The following is a 19,196-nucleotide window of genomic DNA, read 5'->3' as shown; positions in this document are numbered from 1 at the left end:
GACGACAATGATGATGACCTGATAATGAGTAGGCAACGCATTGGTCCAGCAGGGAGACTTGATGTCTCATACTTCTATATTGAGTTTTTCCCAAGTCCACATGGATTTCCTCGTGTTCTCTTCTTTAATGCCAATGTCCTCTTAATTACCTTAGATGAGAATGCATTGCCATTCCATTCCGAGTACGTCTCCAAAGATAGCCATAGTGTTCCTGGGATTCAGGTCACATGTCACAAGTTTAAAATTGTTTAGATCTAATAATTGGTGAAGTGAAAGAAGACTCCATTTAAAGTACTCTTGAATAATTGTAACTGTATGTATGAGTATGTTATGATTCTGGTACATAGGAACATAATGAGGAAAATGTGTCTGCATTATAGGGTCCCCCTGGCCTTGGTGATATGTATATGATTTCTTTGGATGTTTTACAACTCATGCAAAGCAATCGTTGGATCTATTGATTTCCACAAGATGGCTGGCCATACCTTTATGGTAACCCATACTGCTGGCTGCAGACAATGTGGGATGACCGCATCATTGGCTCACTCCAGACATAAATCCATCCAGATGTAGGAAATGTAGTGAAAGTTGAGCTGTCAGACTATATGACCTCTTTTCCAGGTTTTGTCCTTGCTACAGCAGATTATTTACAGATTTGCCTTTTAATGCAAAAGACAGCCTTAAATTCCTGAATGCGTTTTCTCAAGCTGATGACCCACAGACTGGGACATAGACAGTTCTTAATCAATTCTGGCATTATTTTTGTTTCTTTTGTCTTCCGATGCTGGTTGCTCATGTTTGCTCTACTGCCATGACGTCTAAGATTATGAAATAATTTTCTTCATTTTGTGTAATTCGAACACTTCTTGTTTGGTGTCTTGTAATGTTAATTAATCGCATGCGTTTCAAGTTCATTAGTAATGCATGATTTATAACTGGTAATAATTGTGTCTAAATAACTGACGGATCCTTTTTCTCATTTTCTAAACGCGGTGATTTTCAGCGCTAATGCGCAGCAGAGTGTCATGACCCTAATTCAGCGGACCTGTGCAATCAGCATCGTAAACTCCACTCCACACGCTGCGTTGTGTGCGCCTCTTAATTGCACCGGCTTTGTCGATTAGCAGACCTAACACAATTAGAACAGAGCTGCGTTTAAAAAGAAAGGCTGAAGGTAATTACTTCCCTCAGGGGCAGAGGGGGCATGAGGCTAGCAGTGGAACATCCTGCATCCTCTTTATAAAATGGGCAGTTCAGTGGCCCAAGAGCTCTAATCTATTATAAAAAGATTGATTCAGTCATTTAGCGAATGCTTCAATCCGAAGCGGTTTGCATGTACAGCAGAATATTGGCTATGCAGTTGGGGATTAGGGGGTTCTGCAGTGTGCTTCTTGCAGTAATAGGAGATGCTGTGATTCTGGCTAGGAATACAGAATCAAAGGCTTAGCAATTGTCATATTAATATATTGGTTGCCTTTATAGTTTAGTTTTTTTGACTCTGATGTCACTGATGCAGCTACGGTTGAGTCAATGAAAACACATTTTATAAGTTTTTATAAGCCTTTATTTGTCACATATACATTACAGCACAGTGAAATTCTTTCTTCGCGTATCCCAGCGTAACTGGGGTCAAAGCACAGGGTCAGCCATGATACGGCGCCCCTGGAGCAGACAGGGTTGAGGGCCTTGCTCAAGGGCCCAACAGTGGCAACTTGGTGGGGCTGGGGATCGAACCGCCGACCTTCCATTCTAAGCAGAGTTGGCTTGACACAATGAAAGTGATGACAGTTTCTTCCTGGGATTTTTCCTGTCGTAACCCTTCTATTTCCAAACTGGGCTTGGGACCGGCCATACATGCATGAAGTTAAGAGGCTGGGCACAGGACCCAACAGTGGTGACCGAACAGTGGTAGGGCTTGAACCTCTTACCCTCCAATGAGCAACCCAGAGCCTCAACCACCTGAGCCACCATTGCCCCAATATTGATGCATAAATATTAGCATAAAAGCGAAATATTGAACAGATGGTACAGATGAAGAGCTTAAAAAGTGAATGTACATAGACCAATGTATTTGTGAAAGAAGTTTCATCTAAAAGAACTTTAAAATAGTTCTCTCTCACATGGCCCAATAGAAAAGTCATTGTCATGTCATGGTGAGATCGCAGGATCTAATCCATCTGAAAGGTGAGAGGCCAAGAGGCTTAAATTGACCGTAGTCTCTGGGTCTGAAATCAAAAGTCTCGATCAAAGCCAAACCAGCCAATTATACGTGTCACTGAGCTCATGTATGTAGAAGCGGACAGACAGCCTGTTTCTGTGATGCAGCACAGAACATTAATTTACATGTTATCCATATCCCAACTGTCTAGGTTGCACAAGCGAAGAAAAAACATAATGCTTAAACACAATAGCTGGGATGTTCTATCAGAGACTGGTGAACCTGGCATTTGTAATTTACTAACCAGCTTCATATTACAGAAAAAGCTCGCGGTGAACACCTACAATCTTGTGGCATAGCAGGCTTCTACAGTATGTGATGTTGAAACCCAATTGCAGTGACCCAGACAGTCACTAAGGACCACACACACACACACACATACAGACACACAGATAATGAGCTTCCCAAGGCTCCCTAAAGATGAGTCATACCCAGGAAGTTTTTGTTTGCCTGATTTGTTAAAAATAATGAATTACTTTCAGCTCCAAAGTCAAACACTGCCAGTTTGGGATCAGATTGTTCGGTAAACACACGTTGGGTGCATTTATATGATACTGTATTCACTTTCTCATTCCTGATTCAGTAAAACGGGATAAAATCAAGGCATCAACCAAAAAAAGTATTATTGGTGGCTGAAAGTTTTATTTGTTAAAGCAGTACTTTGGTTATAGAGGAAGGTAATGCAATGATTCTTGAACCCTTTGGTGACATAGATGTTGGAAGGTGTTGTCATCACCAGTGCTGTAACAGCACTGTAACTGTGTTTAGCTGTTTGGAAGTGATAAAAGGCCAATCTGAGATACCCATTAATACCTTATAAGCATTGTAGGACCAGCTCCAACTTTACAATCCAGCGTCACTAAAACATAATTCAGGGCAGATGGAGCTCAGTGGTTAAGGTGTTGGACTTCTGATCAGAAGGTCCCAGGTTCAAACCCCAGTAGTACTGAGCTATCGCTGTTCGAACTCAACTGCTCATGTGTGTGATGAGATAAATGTAAGTCGCTTTGGATAAGGCCATCTGCCAAAAGCCCTGAATTGTAAATAATTCTATACATTCAACAAACCTCATCAAGCCCTTACAAGGCTCTTCTAACGTCTAAAAACCTCAACAACACTCCTAAGTTTCCATCACTGCAGCTTGTAGATGTCTGGTTAGGTATGTAATGGAACAGGTGTTCTTTTCCCTCATCATGAAAGCTTTTCCTATCATCATGAAAGTTTGCATAACCGTTTGCATCATGAGATCACTCCAAAACATGATGATTTCACCAAACATGGGCTTAGTGATTAAGCACTGTCTCCTTGGACCTCCAGGGTCTGGGTTTGATTCCCACCTTGGGTCCGTGTGCATGGGGTTTGCATGTTCTCTCTGTGATTGGTGGGTTTCCTCCAGGTACTCTGGTTACCTCTCAGAGTCCAACAACATACAGGTTAGGCTAATCGGCGTTCATAAATTGTCCATAGTGTATGAATGAGGATCTTGTCCAGGGTATATCCCACATCATGCCCTAAGTCTTCTGCCCTAAGTCTTCTGCATAAATGGTATAGTCGATAAGTGAGTGAGTGAGTGAGTAAGTCACCAAACAGAAAGTGAGGACATATATTTGGTCTTTGTCTGTTGATAAGGAGTTATTGTCAGTTATTGTCACAATATTTATAGTCCACTTTTATGAAGTGCTTGACATGATGTGACAAGACATCATTGATTATCTGTTACAACAGTTATCATATAGCATTTTGTAAGAACAATAACCGTCGTAAGCCATACACTAATTAATTAAGAAATGAGCACAAGCATTTATGACATCAAACATTATAATAGCTATCACACTCAATTAAATGATTTTGGCCCTGTTTAGCTTTAAAATAATGATTTTACGTCAAATGTACTGCAGTGTGTGCTTCATTCTTTTCCCTTTCTCTGACCCTGGTGAGTTTAATAATCATAGGCCAATTTCAAATCTGTCTATTCTTCATAAATCTTTTTAAAAAGGTTACTGTAGTTGCTGCACACTTTCAGAGCTAACCTGACAATAATGATCTTTTCAAACCATTTCAGTCTGGGTTCTGACCGAGGTATTGTACTAAGACAGCCTTGGTAAAAATAACTAATAAGCTTGCTTCTCTGTAAGACGGACTCTGTCCTGCTTTGCATTCTTTTTTTTTTGGACCTTAGTGCTGCGTTAGACACAATATCCTATTTAGTACTATTAGAACAGCTTTGTAGTATTGGGATTCGTGACATAGGATTCATGACGATCAGTGGTTTGTTTCCTCTCTTACAGACAGGATGTAGTTTGTCCAGATTATTAACTGTCAGTCTGTGAGTTCCACCGTGACATGTGGGGTACCCCAAGGCTCCGTCCTCGCTCCACTTCTGTTCATTACATGCGGCCCTCGGGAAATATTTTTTTTCCAAGCATGGAGTTTGTTTTCATTGTTACGTTGATGACCCTCAGCTTTACATGGCTGTTAAAGGAATTGATTTCTTCGCACTGAATCCCCTCGTTAACAGCCCGCAATGATGTTGGTGCATGGATGATCAGCGACCACTTAAACTAAATACTGTTAAATCTGAAATTGTTGGTTGCTCTTTCAAAAGTGTCTGATTTTACTATCAATATTAATGGCTATATATTACCACGTTCCACTCAGGTTAACAGACTTGGGGTTTTTTTGTACAGTAATAACATGTCCCACATAGACCTTTTTCATCTGTGCAATATTGCCAGGCTACTCCCGTCTCTCTCTCTCTCTCTCTCTCTCTCTCTCTCTCTCCTTCTTTTCTCTCTCTCTCTCTCTCTCTCTCTCTCTCTCTCTCTCTCTCTCTCTCTCACTCTCTTAGATGAAAGTGGAGATATTGGTCAACGCTTTTGTGACATCTTGCATTGATTTCTGTTATTGCATCTTGTCTGGCATCTCTAAAAAACTTTCACACAAATTGTGCAAAATTCAGCAGCTAGGCTTATTATGCGGTCTAATTATCAGGCCACATCACACCTATTCTTGCTGGCTTCGGGTGTCTGAAAATATTACTGTTAACATTTAAGGCCCTTCATAATCCTGTCCCTATGTATGTATTGGAATTACTTCAGATCTACACCCCTGCTTACTCACCTACCTCCTTGGGCTGGTCTATTTACATCTGTAGTCCACATTGTATTGACTGCTAGTACTTGTTTCTGACTTTAGCATGATGGTGACATTTTAATGGTCTTAATGTTTATTCATTCATTTCTTTTTTAAATCGCTTGTCTTGTACATGGTCTCAGGGGGCCTGGAGTTCTTCCCAGGAGATTTAGGGCACAAAGACAGGGTACACTCTGGACAGGGTGCCAATCCATCTCAGGGCACACACACACATAATCTGAAACGGCAGTTAGTCTAAATTGCATGTTTTGGGAGGAAACCGAAGTACCCGGAGGAAACCTACAGTACAACAAGGCACAGGGTGAACATGCAAACCCCAATGCACACAGACCTGAGACGAGAATCGAATCCTCGAACCTGGAGGTGCAAGGCACCATGCCATCTGTTCGTAATGTCTTTGTTTTATAATTACTGTGCGCAGGGTTTTTTATGTACTTTATCATTTTAATGTTGATTAATTTTCATCGTAAAGTGTCCGGGCACCTTCAGTGTCCGGGTTTAATTCCCACCTTGGGTCTGTGTGCGTGGAGTTTGCATGTTCTCCCCATGCTTTGGTAGGTTTCCTCTGGGTACTCCGGTTTCCTCCCACAGTCCAAAGACATGCATATTACTCTAAATTTGCCTATAGTGTGTGATTGTGTGTGCTTGTGCCCTGGGATGGCACCCTGTTGAGTGTCTACCTCATCTAGGTCTCCTGGAAGGTAGTTCTTGTTTGTTGTTTATAAACTTACAAATTTTACATGAGTAGAAATTCTGCATTTAATTTAAATATGTTGATAGCGTTATAATTAGCATGACGTAGCTGAAATGATGATATTAAAAACCCTAATAATTTTAGATAAATTAATTTCAGTGTCATATCAAATGATTAAGAATGATATTAGAAAGTAATATGATGGTGAATGTTTTCCTGCTGTAGACTTGTAATATGTCTAAAAGTAAAAAAAAAAGTGTGTTAAATGCAGTATTTCATGGCATATACAACAACCTGTGTGACAAGACATAATATATTAATACTCTTCAGGGCAAGGCCTTTTTTATGGGAAAAAACAAAAAAAGAGATGTGTCATGCTGCGATTGTGTTTTTCCTCCTCAATGGTGGAGTAAATTTTTTTTCTAGTGGCTGTGAGAGGCCGTCTCACATGCGAAAAAGATACTCCTGCAGATTCTACAGGAGCACCGGAGTCCATTCGGGGGCGATCAGGCACATGACAGGACCGTGAGAGAAGAGCACCCGAGATAAAACAGCCGAGCTGTAACTCATGCACAACACACACACAGTGTAGCTACAGGAACAGCATGGAGCTATATGTTTGCCTTTCTGTAGTAGCGAATGAAGAAGGGATATCCCAATGCGGCGCAGGATTTCAAAGCGAGCGATAGGATCAGAGACAGAAGTTTGGACAATGAGACGGAGAAGACAGAGAAGATAGAGACGAGGGAGAGAGAGAGAGGGAGAGAGCATTCTGTTCTGGCCTTAGCCGGGATGTTCTTTATCACTCGGATGTCTTTTTGCGAGACAGGACCGTAATGAGAAAGTAAGAGGAAATGGGTCAGAGACAAAACACACACCAGGCACACATTTTTCCCCGATGAAATGATGACCCTTACCATCAAACAAAGAAATATTATTATTAATGGACCATGCTGTAAAAAGCAATGCTGATGAATGTGATTAATCAGCAAGCTCATGCAGCAGCAGTGGAGTAACACGTCATGTACCGCGATACAGCCAAGTGTTTATTTCGAGCACATCCTGATTCAATCTCCTGCATCAATGAGCTAATTTGATACAAATGAATTTGCAAATGCTCTGCCTTGGGCTATTAAGTAAGGTTTATGCTTATGAATGCATGCTTTTCGTGGGTGTATTCTCCACTATATGCTTACATTTGGACACATTAACAATCAATAATTTACTCGACATTAAAAATCCCGGCTGCTTAAAATACCATGTCCAATAGTGCACACCAGGTGAACTGCAAGTGCACCCTCGGGTGGTGCGGTTAATAGATATCTGCGCTAAATATGCAATGGAGAAATATTATGCAAAACAAACAGTACTGGTTAATAAACTTTTGATCTATGAATTAATATGTGATTAGTCATTTACAATTCTAATGATAACGTAAAAATAAATCTTTTTAAATTCTTGGATCAACTATTTAAAAACAATGTACATTTCTGCTAATAAAAAATAATAACTAGCTATTATCACAAATCCATTTATTAATTTCGGAACCTCTGTAGTCCGACTATGGACCGTGGAGGCCAACGGTGACCGCTGTATTAATTCCCATTTTGTACGACTGTGGTAGGACCTTGCCGCTAATAGAGATTTAATATTTTAAACAAAATGTAATATGGGCATCTTTAAAAATAAATAAATATCTATTTTGACTGAATAAATGTCTGGCGTGAGTTATAATGATCTCCACATATTACAGAGGCTAGAGCTCCAAATTGGCTAAAGTGATCGTTTCCACATTGTCTGATGCTCTACTTAACGCACTGAGCTGGTGTTTAAACAGTGCAATTGCATTAGATGCCTAATTAATAGGATTTTATGTTGCATATTATCAGATTTTTGCACCACAATCCATCCTTACACACCTATTAGTTTTATGTTTATTATCCTTAGTAAAGTAGAAGACGTGTAAATTTGTGTAAATAAATAGAATTTATACGCTGTAAATATATATCAAAGGACCAAACCAGATGTGTCTGAATACTTATTTCTTTTGACTCATGATCGTAATTCATATTTCATCATTTATAATCTGCCTATGTTGCTCATCAATATCCTCTAAATCTAGCTAAATCATAGGATATGTCTAAAAGCACCCTGGCTGTTTCTCAGTTGACGATAGTTGGTACAGTAGGCTGATAGATACGGTACAGTCCACTAGATAAGAGGTCATTCACGATGACTGTAATTCCACTTTAGACACACTTTCCATTAGTCTCTCTCAAACCCACGCACAGCTTGTGCAATATGACCTGTATGTCGGACGATTTTAATATCCTGCATGTTGGATCATTTCCCGGCGGACTCTAGACTCCTTGATTGTAATACCATACTCGGTTTGATTGCGGGCAGCTCTTGAAGAAAACATATTCACTTTTGATTCTGTCTTTCTTTCTTTCTCAGCGTTGGTGGTGAGACTCCTGACCAACCGCTTCATCTGGGAGTATGACCCCACACTAGGTAAGCACACCATTACACTAAAAGCACTTGTGTTGCGGAGGACCTCAAGGGCCTTTTGCCTCTTTGAACCATTGTGGCATATACACTTGGCAAGCTGATGAATATGGTATTTTGAGCGACGGAAGCAAGAGATTTGGTGTTCCTCTTTCAGAAAAAAATAAAAATAATTAAAAATAATCATTACTGAATTCTGATGAATTTATGCCTACAGTATGTTTACATCCTGGACTAAAGGGCGTTTAATATAGAATGTCTGTCTGACTATCAATTACATCAAAGAGGATATTAGATCATTTAATTAGCTTCAGTAGCTCTTTAGAGACATTAATAAACGCCTGTACCTGGCTAGATGAACATCCAAGTTCAGCTAACTGAAGAACATTAAACTTAATACATTTATCATCTTATTATAGCATTTTTTTTTTTAAACCGAGCAGCTGCCTGAAGGTCTGAGTGCTGTGAGATGAGTTGATGGATGTGTGTGGGATGGTGCAAACCCAAAAGTGGCTTGTTGCTCTACATAAATGTTCCGTCTGATTAATGTGCTCAAAAAAAAAAATCTTGCACATATACAGTAAATTTCGATTTTATGCAAATCAATCCATCAGCACCAGAAATTCATAATTTTGATGACATTGACAGTCATGTGGACTCAACATCAGCCCACAATATGGCCTCCTTAGACGTTTAACAAGTCCACCTGCAAATAAGCATCATTCATGGTCTTGGACTCGGCTGATCAATGGTTCAAACAGTCTTGTATCTGAGCCGTGAATAACCAAAGTGGTCTCCATATTAACTTAGACTTAACTTGTCTGTTATATTGAACTTCCAGCCTCCTAACACTCAGTATAACTGCAGATCGAATCCCTGCTATCCGTTATCACAGAAATGAGGATGGGTTTCTTGTTGTGTCCGGTTCCTCTCAAGGTTTCTTCCTATTGACATCTCAGAGAGTTTTTCCTTGCCACGGTTACCATTGGCTTGCTCATCTCATCTTAATCTCGTTTGATTTGATCTGACAGTTTTGATTTACTTATACTTCCTCAAACATTTTAAACTCATTTCTCTGATTTTCTTTTGATTTTGTAAAGCTGCTTCGCCACAATGGCCATGCTTTTAAAAGCGGTAAAGGCAGTATTGTCTTGTCTGTATGATTTCCCAAACAACACCATCATACAGTGTTAGTCTGGCTGGTCTTGGCATTTTCACTCTTGACCTTTCAGACCTAGAGCAATCAACAGTGAAACCAGTTGTTGGGAATGTTCACAACAGCATGGAATGCCAAATGTATGCTTGATGTCTCCTTATGTTGCTCCAAGCTGAAGCATTGTGATGGCCCTCTGTCTGCTCTGATGTCTGCTCTCTGGAGACAAAATGCACAATCAAAATGTTTTCCTTACTTTTGACACCAAGACTGGACATAATCACATGTGAAGGTGGGTAGTAATGAGTGACATTTACTTGAGTAACTTCTATAAGTTATATGAGAATGTACTTCTGTGAGTAGTTTTACTCCACTATACTTTTCACTTTTACTTGAGTAGATTTGTGAAGCAGAAACGCTACTCTTACTCCGCTACGCTCGACTCGATTACTTTTAAACTTTTAAAAGCTGGCCGCATCTTTTCGAACTGCTCGCTTACGCACCGTTGGGGGCGGAGTAACACACTCGGAGGACAGTGCTATCCACTCCTTCCACATGCGCGAGCTCACAGACGCCCCTGATTGGCTGTAGAGCCGTGAATAATGTGGGAGCGCAAGTACCCCTCATCCCTCCCTCCTAAGAGAGCTCGGCCAATCAGCTCTCTCTGTGCCTCCGGCTGTGAGAGGAAAACAGCATCACCCGGGGTTCGAACCAGTGATCCCCGGATGATAGGGTGAGCGCTTTACCACTGCGCCACTCAGAGGCCATATTGTGTTTTCATGTTGCTGTTAGTTATCATGTCCATCCATCTGTCCATCTGTCTTTTCATTCACCTGTCCATCCATGTGTCCATCTGTCTATTCTTTGCTGGCACAATATCTCGGAAAAACAGGTAGTCTTGAGAACAATGTGATGTCTAGTTTTATTTGTTCACACTTAAAGGATCTCATGTAGAAGGATTTCATAATTTTTGGTCTTATTATTGACCCGACACAGCTTTTTCGAAAGGAACAAATGTCCAGACAGATAAAAAAAAGTTGTATGCATGAGGTGTCCAATTCAAACAATGTAGTCTGAACTGAAAAAATGAAGCGCCACCATGAAACTAAGCAACCCCATTTACAATCATTCAATTGTTGCTTATTTATAGCGAATCACTGAGCTTAAAGTGGAACTGTGTTCAATCATGTTAGTTGCTTATCTGGTTCTTCGTTAGCGAGGAATTCTGTGCAGCTGGACCTCCTTAATTTAGTGAGCGAGAGAGAGAAAGAGCTGCCGATCCCTCTAACGACCCACCTTTATCTTTCCGTTCCAGCTCTGACACATATTGAAGATGCCCTCAAGCTCTGCGCAAAGATAATTGCTGGTCATTTATTTTAGGCAGCCTTAATGGTTGGAAACAAATATTTCACAACACAAGGGCATTCGTTATGGAGTCAAAACAATGTCCGACTTCTGCCGTCAACGAAAAACTGTGAAAAAAAAAAAAAAAAACAGGTTAGGCTGAATGACTTTGATTCCAGCACACAATGTGATGGCCATGATGTAAAACATGTGAAAATGATTCCTCATGCTCCCAGAAACACTCTTTCATAATCCGAGTCCTGGAACATGGCCATGTCTTTTGGGAAGAAAAACTCCATAGATGTGATAATGGTCATTCGGTACATTCAGGTCATCAGAGGACGTCATTTTATTGTCACATGATGGTGCGATCAGGAGTCTAGACCTGAGCAACCTCAGATCATAACACTGCGGGAACTATGCAATTCATTTTATGCGCTTCTTAGCCCAGTCCCAGTAACTTTAACTAATTTCCTTAGTTTTTTTGTGTTTTGTTTTTTGCTTGATGCAACTAAATAATATGACTCTTCTGAAATAGCGTTTTTTTTTTGTTTTTTTTTGGTAAGGCATTTTAGGTTTCCTGAGCCCAAAGTTATATGTACTAGGGATGGGAAGTTAGGATCATTCAAATAATTTTTTTTTTCGTCACATACACACTCATACACAGTACGATATGCAGTGAAATCTTTAAAAAAAAAGATTATTAATAGAAAATAAATATTGAATAAAATAAGAAATTAAATATAGAAAATAACTTTAGCTAAGGAAAGAAAACTATATCTATAAAAGAAAAGACAAAATATAAAATATAAGAAAAATATAAGAAAAACTCGCTGTACAAATATGGAAAAAGAAATGATTTTCTGTACAAATATAGAAAAATATAGAACTTAAGTTTGTAGATGAAGTGGGCTTTAAACAGAAGTGACTAGGGGGGTGTGCGAATATGCATGAAAGTGTCTTATGTAAAAGTGTGACTCATCAAAATGATCAAATCTTTTTTGGAGTCATTTCGATCAGAAATTAAGTAAAATGTCACTTTTTCAGGCCTTCCAACACGTTTACATACACAAATTTTGGCTCTAATTCCAGTAATGAAAATATTACAAAGCAGCTAAGGACATATTATAATAAACTGAATGAGTAGCTCACCTCTTATATCTTCTAGTCTGAGTCGTTCGTTCTTTTCAATCTACTGCATCGCATAACATCTACGGGAGTCACGTGACAAAAGAATGAACGACTCAGACTGAAAGACTCGAGAGGGTAACTATTTATTTCTGTTTCCTGCACATAACCTACGGAGGTTTGGCTACGCATTGCGCATGCACGGCCAGTAGAAAATGAACAAATCACTCTAAAACTGCGTTGAAGACTCGTTCAAAAAGAACAAATCATTCTAAACGACCCATCATTAATACGTACATCTCGACTGACAATCCCTCTGAAGCTTGAAATGCCTTTAGGAAGCTTTGCATGTCTCTGTGATATAGAAAAGTGAGTGAATGTTACACAAACTCAAACAACACAAAATGTCGAGGTTGTTGAGGAATTCCATTGTAGCTGGCCTTGTTTTTTTCCCAGGCCAGCAGGTCTCCTAAAGCACAGCAGGAGACTTGGATAAACTTCGGGGCGCTTAAAAATAAATGACATGTTGCCAGGAATATTAAAAACTTTTGGACTTTGAGATAAAGAAACATGCACAAGCAATCACTCTGCCGTTTTACTGCTGCATGTTCAGAACATTAACTCTCCTCCTCAACTCTCTGCACACACACACACACACACACAGATGTATATATACATTATGATTGATACAGGGTGTTAATATGTGCACGGACGGTCCATCATATGCCGTCGTCATTCCTCCGAAAAATCGACCCAGGAGGACACCAGTGTACTGTCACTGAAGGCGAGCAGGGACATCTTTCACACACGGTTGATAACCCGCAGCACATCTGGAATGAAAAATAAAGCGTTTCAGATGAGCGAACACGGATGGACACGGTGGAGTCACAATCTCATGTGCAGAGCCTGTACTCATTTCAGTGCTCTTCTGGGACGACTCAAGTCCGGGAACATGCGTAGGAGGATTAGCCGAGACATGCTGCACTGGGAGCCATCTTTAATGGATTAAAGAGCACTCAGTTTGTGTCTTTATTGATTGTGACTCTTTATTGCTGTGTGTGTTTAAGAGGTTGTGGGTTTGATCACAGATGATTTTTTTTTTTTTTTTGTCAGATCATTTAGTTACATGTCCAGTAATTCTTTCGTTCTTCAATTCTTTCCTTTTTAGAGTCTACATACAGACACCAAGCCAGTATTGATGATGAGATGGTCAGCATGGAGATTCTGGACACAGCTGGGCAGGTGAACCTCATTCCTTTTGTTCTTACACGATCAGACATAGTGATCTTAAACACTTTGTTGATCAGCTTCTTAATAATAATAATCGATTTTACTTATTGTATTTCTTATTTGATTTCAGATTTATTTCCAATTAATAATCTTTCATTTAAGGTGGCGCTCGTTTAAGCATTTCCCTGCGTATCGTACTGTCTATGAGTGACAAATACAATTTAAAGTGTTATAAAGTGTTGAAAGTGATGTTTTGTGCTTATTGTTAAACCTGTGGATTATTGACTGGCTGTAACTCTAAAGGAATAAAATGTTCTCTATAACTTAATCAGGACAACCCGGTTGCATGGTGGTTAGCACTGTCACCTTGCACCTTTGGGGTCAAGGGTTCGATTCCCGTCTCTCTGCATGGAGTTGCATGCTTCCCTCTGTTTAAAGAAATGCAGATTATTCGTTTCCAAATTGCCTGTATTGTGTCGAATTGGTGTGTCCCCCGTCAAATCTCCTTGGATACTGTGGGCTTCAACCCCGCCACGCCCTGTATACAGGACTTTGTAATCATACTGTAATACTTCATGCCGCACCAGAGATCAGGATTAGAAATGTTGTTATCGTGACACGAGTACTGTGTTTTTATAAACACAACTGATCATAACACAGGAAGCAGGAGAGCCTCGTGACAATAGATTTTTCCAGGGGAGGATAAGATTAATAAGGACATACTGTTCAGTAACCTTGTACATTGTTACCCTAAGGCGCTATGACACTTGACTTTGAGGCTTGGCAGAAAATTACAGTATCTAGTGAAGTGTTATTGACAGCTGGGAATTCTTAACATCATCCATTATGCTGTACACTTCAGCAGATTATTTTAATTCAGTATTTGGATTATTTTGATGGCTTAGTGGTTAACGCTGTCACCTTGCACTGTCCGGGTTCGATTCCCGCCTCAGGGGTCTGTGTGTGGGGTTTGCATGTTTTCTCCATGCTTGTTGGGTTTGCTCTGGTTTCCTCTCACAGTCCAAAGACATGCAGATCAGGTTTATTGATCCCAAATTCAAATCCTGTAACTATAGTGTGTGAATGAGAGTGAGTATACAGTATGAGAGTGCGTGTGTGTACCATGTAATGGATTGGCACCCAGGGTGTACCTGCCTCGTGCCGGGATAGATTCCATGCCCCTTCACAACAACATCGTATATAGACCATGAGTGAGTGAGTGAGTCTTAGATGTACCTTTGATTTGTGTGGGAATATCAGATGTCTCCAGTTCACATGAGTTTCTCACGTCATGACGTGTCCGCTTCGTATTCCTGCTATCCCTCTCCCAGTAGTTGCAGGATACATAACAAATGGTGCTGTACAGAACATCATGGACCCAATGTCTGAACTTAAACTTCGCCTCGCCCACATTGCTTCTTCTCCAAGCCCTGGTGAAATGTGTTTCCTGCCCCCAAGAGCCTCTATTATTATTTTTTTTCGTTCCAGCTCCAATTTTCACTTCTAGGTGTAATAATAACTTAAACTTCGAATCAGCCTGAGAGTAAACGGCAGAGTGTGGAACGGAAACATCCTCAATCGCCAATGGAGAAAAAGTCTAAAAGTCAACCATCAGCTGGAAAATTCATCAGCGCTTACAGTTTTCTGGGATTCCCAAGGGCCAGAAGTATTGGAACATTATCAGGAACAAGCTTCCACAATCAACAGCGCTCGTTACAGTGAGAGGCTTATTGAAGAACTGAAGCCTAAACCTGTAATTAAACGCAGTGGACCGCTATCCAAGTGCGTCCTGATCTCGCATGAGGATGGACGTCCGCACGCTTCTGAACACACTGCCGCCACTCTTTAAAGCTTTATTTTGAGGTGTTAAAGGGTCCTAACTATAGTGCTGATCTCGCTCCATTTGACTTTCACCTGTTTGGTCTCCTGAAAGCAGCCATATGACGACGAAAATTCACTTCGGATGAAAAAGTGAAGACAGCGGTGCTTTCGTGTCTCGCAGCTCAGACTAAAACATTTTTTAATGAGGGAATAGGAGAGCCTGTTGATAGATGAACAAAGTGTTCTGAAAAGCAAGAAGGTTATGCCATTTATCTTTTCTAAAAGATATCTCGGGAACATCATCGTATAACTGAGAAATACAGTAGCAATGTTTTTCTAAATCCTCGGTCAGTTGAAAGACAATTTGTTTTTAAGAGTATGGAGTTGTACAGTAAATAAGGATGTTATTGAGATCTACAGTACATTATCTATCATGATATACAGTATATAACCGGATTCTGTCGGATGATCCTTATAGGGCTTTTTAAGGAACTTATAACTAACTTGTTTTCATGCTTTTACTTCCTTCCATCCAGGAGGACTTGCTGCAGAAGGAGGGTCACATGCGCTGGGGTGACGGATTCGTGCTGGTCTATGACATCACCGATCGGAGCAGTTTCGAGGACGTGGCTCCGCTGCGCAGCCTGCTCGAGGACGTACGGAAGCCGCGGCACGTCCCCTTAGTGCTAGTGGGCAACAAGGCCGACCTGGAGCACGCGCGTCAGGTGGCCACGGAGGAGGGTGAACGACTGGCCGCCGACATGGCGTGTGCTTTCTACGAGTGCTCGGCGTGCGTCGGAACAGCAGGCACCGCAGGCAGCGCAGGCACCGTGGCCGAGGCCTTCCACGAGCTGTGCCGCGAGGTGCGCCGGCGCCGCGCCGTCCAGGGCAAAAGCCGGCGCCGGAGCTCCACCACTCACGTCAAGCAGGCCATCAACAAGATGCTCACCAAGATCAGCAGCTAGGGAACCAGGGGGAGGAAATAAATCACAAGCACCTGGAGAGCTGGTGATCAGTTGGACTGGTTAGGCCAAGAATTAAAGGGAAAGCTAGGCTGTTCCGGATGGATAAAGGAAGCTGTTATTTAAATCTGATCCCTTTTTTTTTTTATTAATGTACATGAATACATGCATATATTAAAACTCCAGAACTAAAAACTTACAGTATGATACAGGATCGTGTAAAGTGTAAAGAATACGACAAGGACATGAGACAACTAAAATTATGGTACAGGAACCATACTGTACAGAACAGCAACAGCAGCATCATGGGACCTTTTATTCTTTCCGAAAACGAGTTGCACAAAAGTGTGCTGTCTGTACACAACTGTATGTTTTGTTGTCTAGTGAAAAGCAAACTAATACAGAGTTTCTCTATAGTCGTCTGTGTCTCTGTGCCATAGCCTGCATTGTACAGAATGTTTTCTTCTGCTCCAAGGCCTTCCCAGATATATCTGTTCTCCAAACTTTAATGATTGATTGAAACCTCAGCAGTGATCCGGGCGACAGATTTTCATGCATTTTGTTCACTGCTCGTGCATGTCGACCCTCTCGAGTCGCCGGTTACCGGATCAGACAAATCAGTGTCCACCCTCATAATCAAGTCGAATGTGACATTTCTGGAATCTGGAAAAAATAAACAATTGCCAGTCCTCCCCTCCAAACATTTTGGGACATGTTTATTTTGAAGATTATATCTTTAATGTGGGTATTTTTCCCCCGCTTCTGGGGCAGGAAAGATGGGCCTTCGTGTTCTTATCACGCTTGCGTTACAGCTCACACGGACTTGTTCTTTCTTCTCTCAATCTCTGTTCGTCCTTAAAAATGACATTTCGATCTTTATAATGTACAGTATAAGACTGCCTTAATATCTCCAATCATTAGATCATGTGTAAAGTGTATCCTGCAATCACAGCTGAAGTAGCCATGGTAACATGCTAGCACGTTTCAGGACGGGGTTTTCATAATTCAAATCGCTAACGTATTGTAATATACTGTACTGTAATGGTCAGTGTGTGAGATGTTATACCACACTGTCCTTCCTGCTGTGCACTAAATAAAGATGACAGATAAATATATGTGTAAATGTCATGGGAAAAAATGAAGCGTGTGGTTTTGTGTCTCTTTCTCTCCTTCCATCATCCACACAATCCTGCACGCTGGCTATGATCAGAGAAAGCTAGAACTGTAGTCAAGAACATCATTGTCAAAGCTAAGAGCAGGACTAGCCAAGATCTAGTCAAGACCGAGATGTATGGTGGTCAAGGTCAGGTCAAGGTCAAGCTCAAATGGAAGCAAGGCCGTTAAAATACAGACGTTGAACCATCAAAATCATTCAGTACATTCAGGTGGTCAGCTGACTTTATTTTGTTGCCCCCTAATGTTGCTGAGACTAGACCTGAGCAACTGAAGCAACACCAGATCATAACACTGTCTCCAGAGACTTGTACAGTAGACACTATGCATGATGGGTGCATCGCTTCATGTGCTTGCCTTCTAACCCTGACGCACCATCACTCTGGAATAGGATCAATCTGGACTTATCAGATCACATGACCTTTTTTCCATACGTCTTAAGTTTCAACTTCTCCAAACGTTTACGGTTCTTCTCCGGCTCCTTACGGTTCAGCACCATCCTCCCAGGTTTTGATAATGTGGTGAAGAGTTCTCAACTCAGTCCCATTAATTTCAACCCTCCTTAGTTTCTTTTTTGTTCTTTGATAGATGCAGCCCAGTAATTTGAGCGTTTTGAAATGGCGTATTTTTTTTTTGTATGTATGTCTTAGGATATTATTGATGTGGAAACAATAATTTGAAGGCAGATGGTTCACATCCTTTTGACGCACTGCAACAGATTTGAGCAGCAGGTGGTTCGGGGCTGACGCAGAGCTAATTCCACGAAACTAATATTCACAGCAACAAGACCATAAAACCATAATTTTATAAATGTAATATCAGGTTGTGGCTAGTCTGGATTTTGCCTTAATAACTGGCATTTTACTCTCGTTTCCGGAAGAAAAAGTTGCCTTTTGCTAGCTCACTGAATGTATCGTATATAAATATATAACGTTCACTCACTCTCTCTTTCTCTCTCTATACAAGTCTTTTATGAATTATATTCAACCAAGCAGTATTTCTTCACAAAAACAAATCGGATTCTCTCATGAGATTGTTGTCACATTTCACACATATGCTTGACATAATGGTTATAGAATGATCACTTACCAGTTCCGTGACTCCTCTCACACCCCAGAACTGACAGATCCATCATGATGCTCTACTTTCATGGAGCTTGTGCATAGGAGATTCAATTTCTGCTGCTACAGTATCAATGGTTCAGTATCAGTGATGTTGCACTGTAATATACCCATTTTATTTATTTATTTATTTATTTGGTAAAATAATTGCAACATTACAAAAAAATATTGATACTTTTACCCTTAAGCATCATCTTAACCGTTTGGACAAGGCCTATATTTGATTGTTGTTATTGTTCCCCAAGGAAATTGAAAATGCAAAAGAAAAAAAAAATCATGAATCTTAAAATCTTTTTACATTTTTTTCTTTCTTTTTAAAAGTTCTTTAAGAGGTGTAAGGATTTTAGAAAAAATTTTTTTTGTTTTTCATGTCTGCTGCTAATCTTACTGTAGAAACCATTTTGGAACTAATAAGTAGAATTTGCTTAATCAATGAACCAGAACTAGCTTTTGTCTAATTGTTCACTATCCAGTGTCTCACAGAGGAGGCTACGCTTTTAGGTCTGGTTCCCTCAACGATTTCTCCCCATGTTGTGTAAAGAAGAAGACGGCACTGTCACTTTTGGATTATTAATTAGGGATCTAAATGTACTGTACTGTTTGGCGATTCCTAGAAAGCTGAACCGTGTTTCTTGTTAAAAGTCCTATATAAATGGAATAGAATTGAATAATACGCTCATGGATTCTCACC

General features: G+C 40.5%; 1 protein-coding gene across 2 annotated transcripts in view; it reads left to right on the top strand.

Annotated features, from left to right (window-relative positions):
• rerg (RAS-like, estrogen-regulated, growth inhibitor) overlaps nucleotides 1–17,326 on the top strand; it is a 50,575-nt gene extending 33,249 nt beyond the window's left edge. For both annotated transcript variants that reach the window (XM_053508810.1, XM_053508809.1), the window contains exons 3-5: nucleotides 8,523–8,579; nucleotides 13,367–13,440; nucleotides 15,786–17,326. In XM_053508810.1, coding sequence (XP_053364785.1) covers nucleotides 8,523–8,579; nucleotides 13,367–13,440; nucleotides 15,786–16,214 — 560 coding nt within the window. In that variant the 3' untranslated portion in view covers nucleotides 16,215–17,326. The remainder of the gene's footprint in view (nucleotides 1–8,522; nucleotides 8,580–13,366; nucleotides 13,441–15,785) is intronic.
• Nucleotides 17,327–19,196: the final 1,870 nt, after the last annotated feature.

The sequence above is a fragment of the Clarias gariepinus genome, chromosome 12, assembly GCF_024256425.1.
Source record: "Clarias gariepinus isolate MV-2021 ecotype Netherlands chromosome 12, CGAR_prim_01v2, whole genome shotgun sequence".
NCBI lineage: Eukaryota > Metazoa > Chordata > Actinopteri > Siluriformes > Clariidae > Clarias > Clarias gariepinus.
Note: the sequence above shows the minus strand (reverse complement) of the source record. Positions and strands in the feature narration are given on the sequence as shown.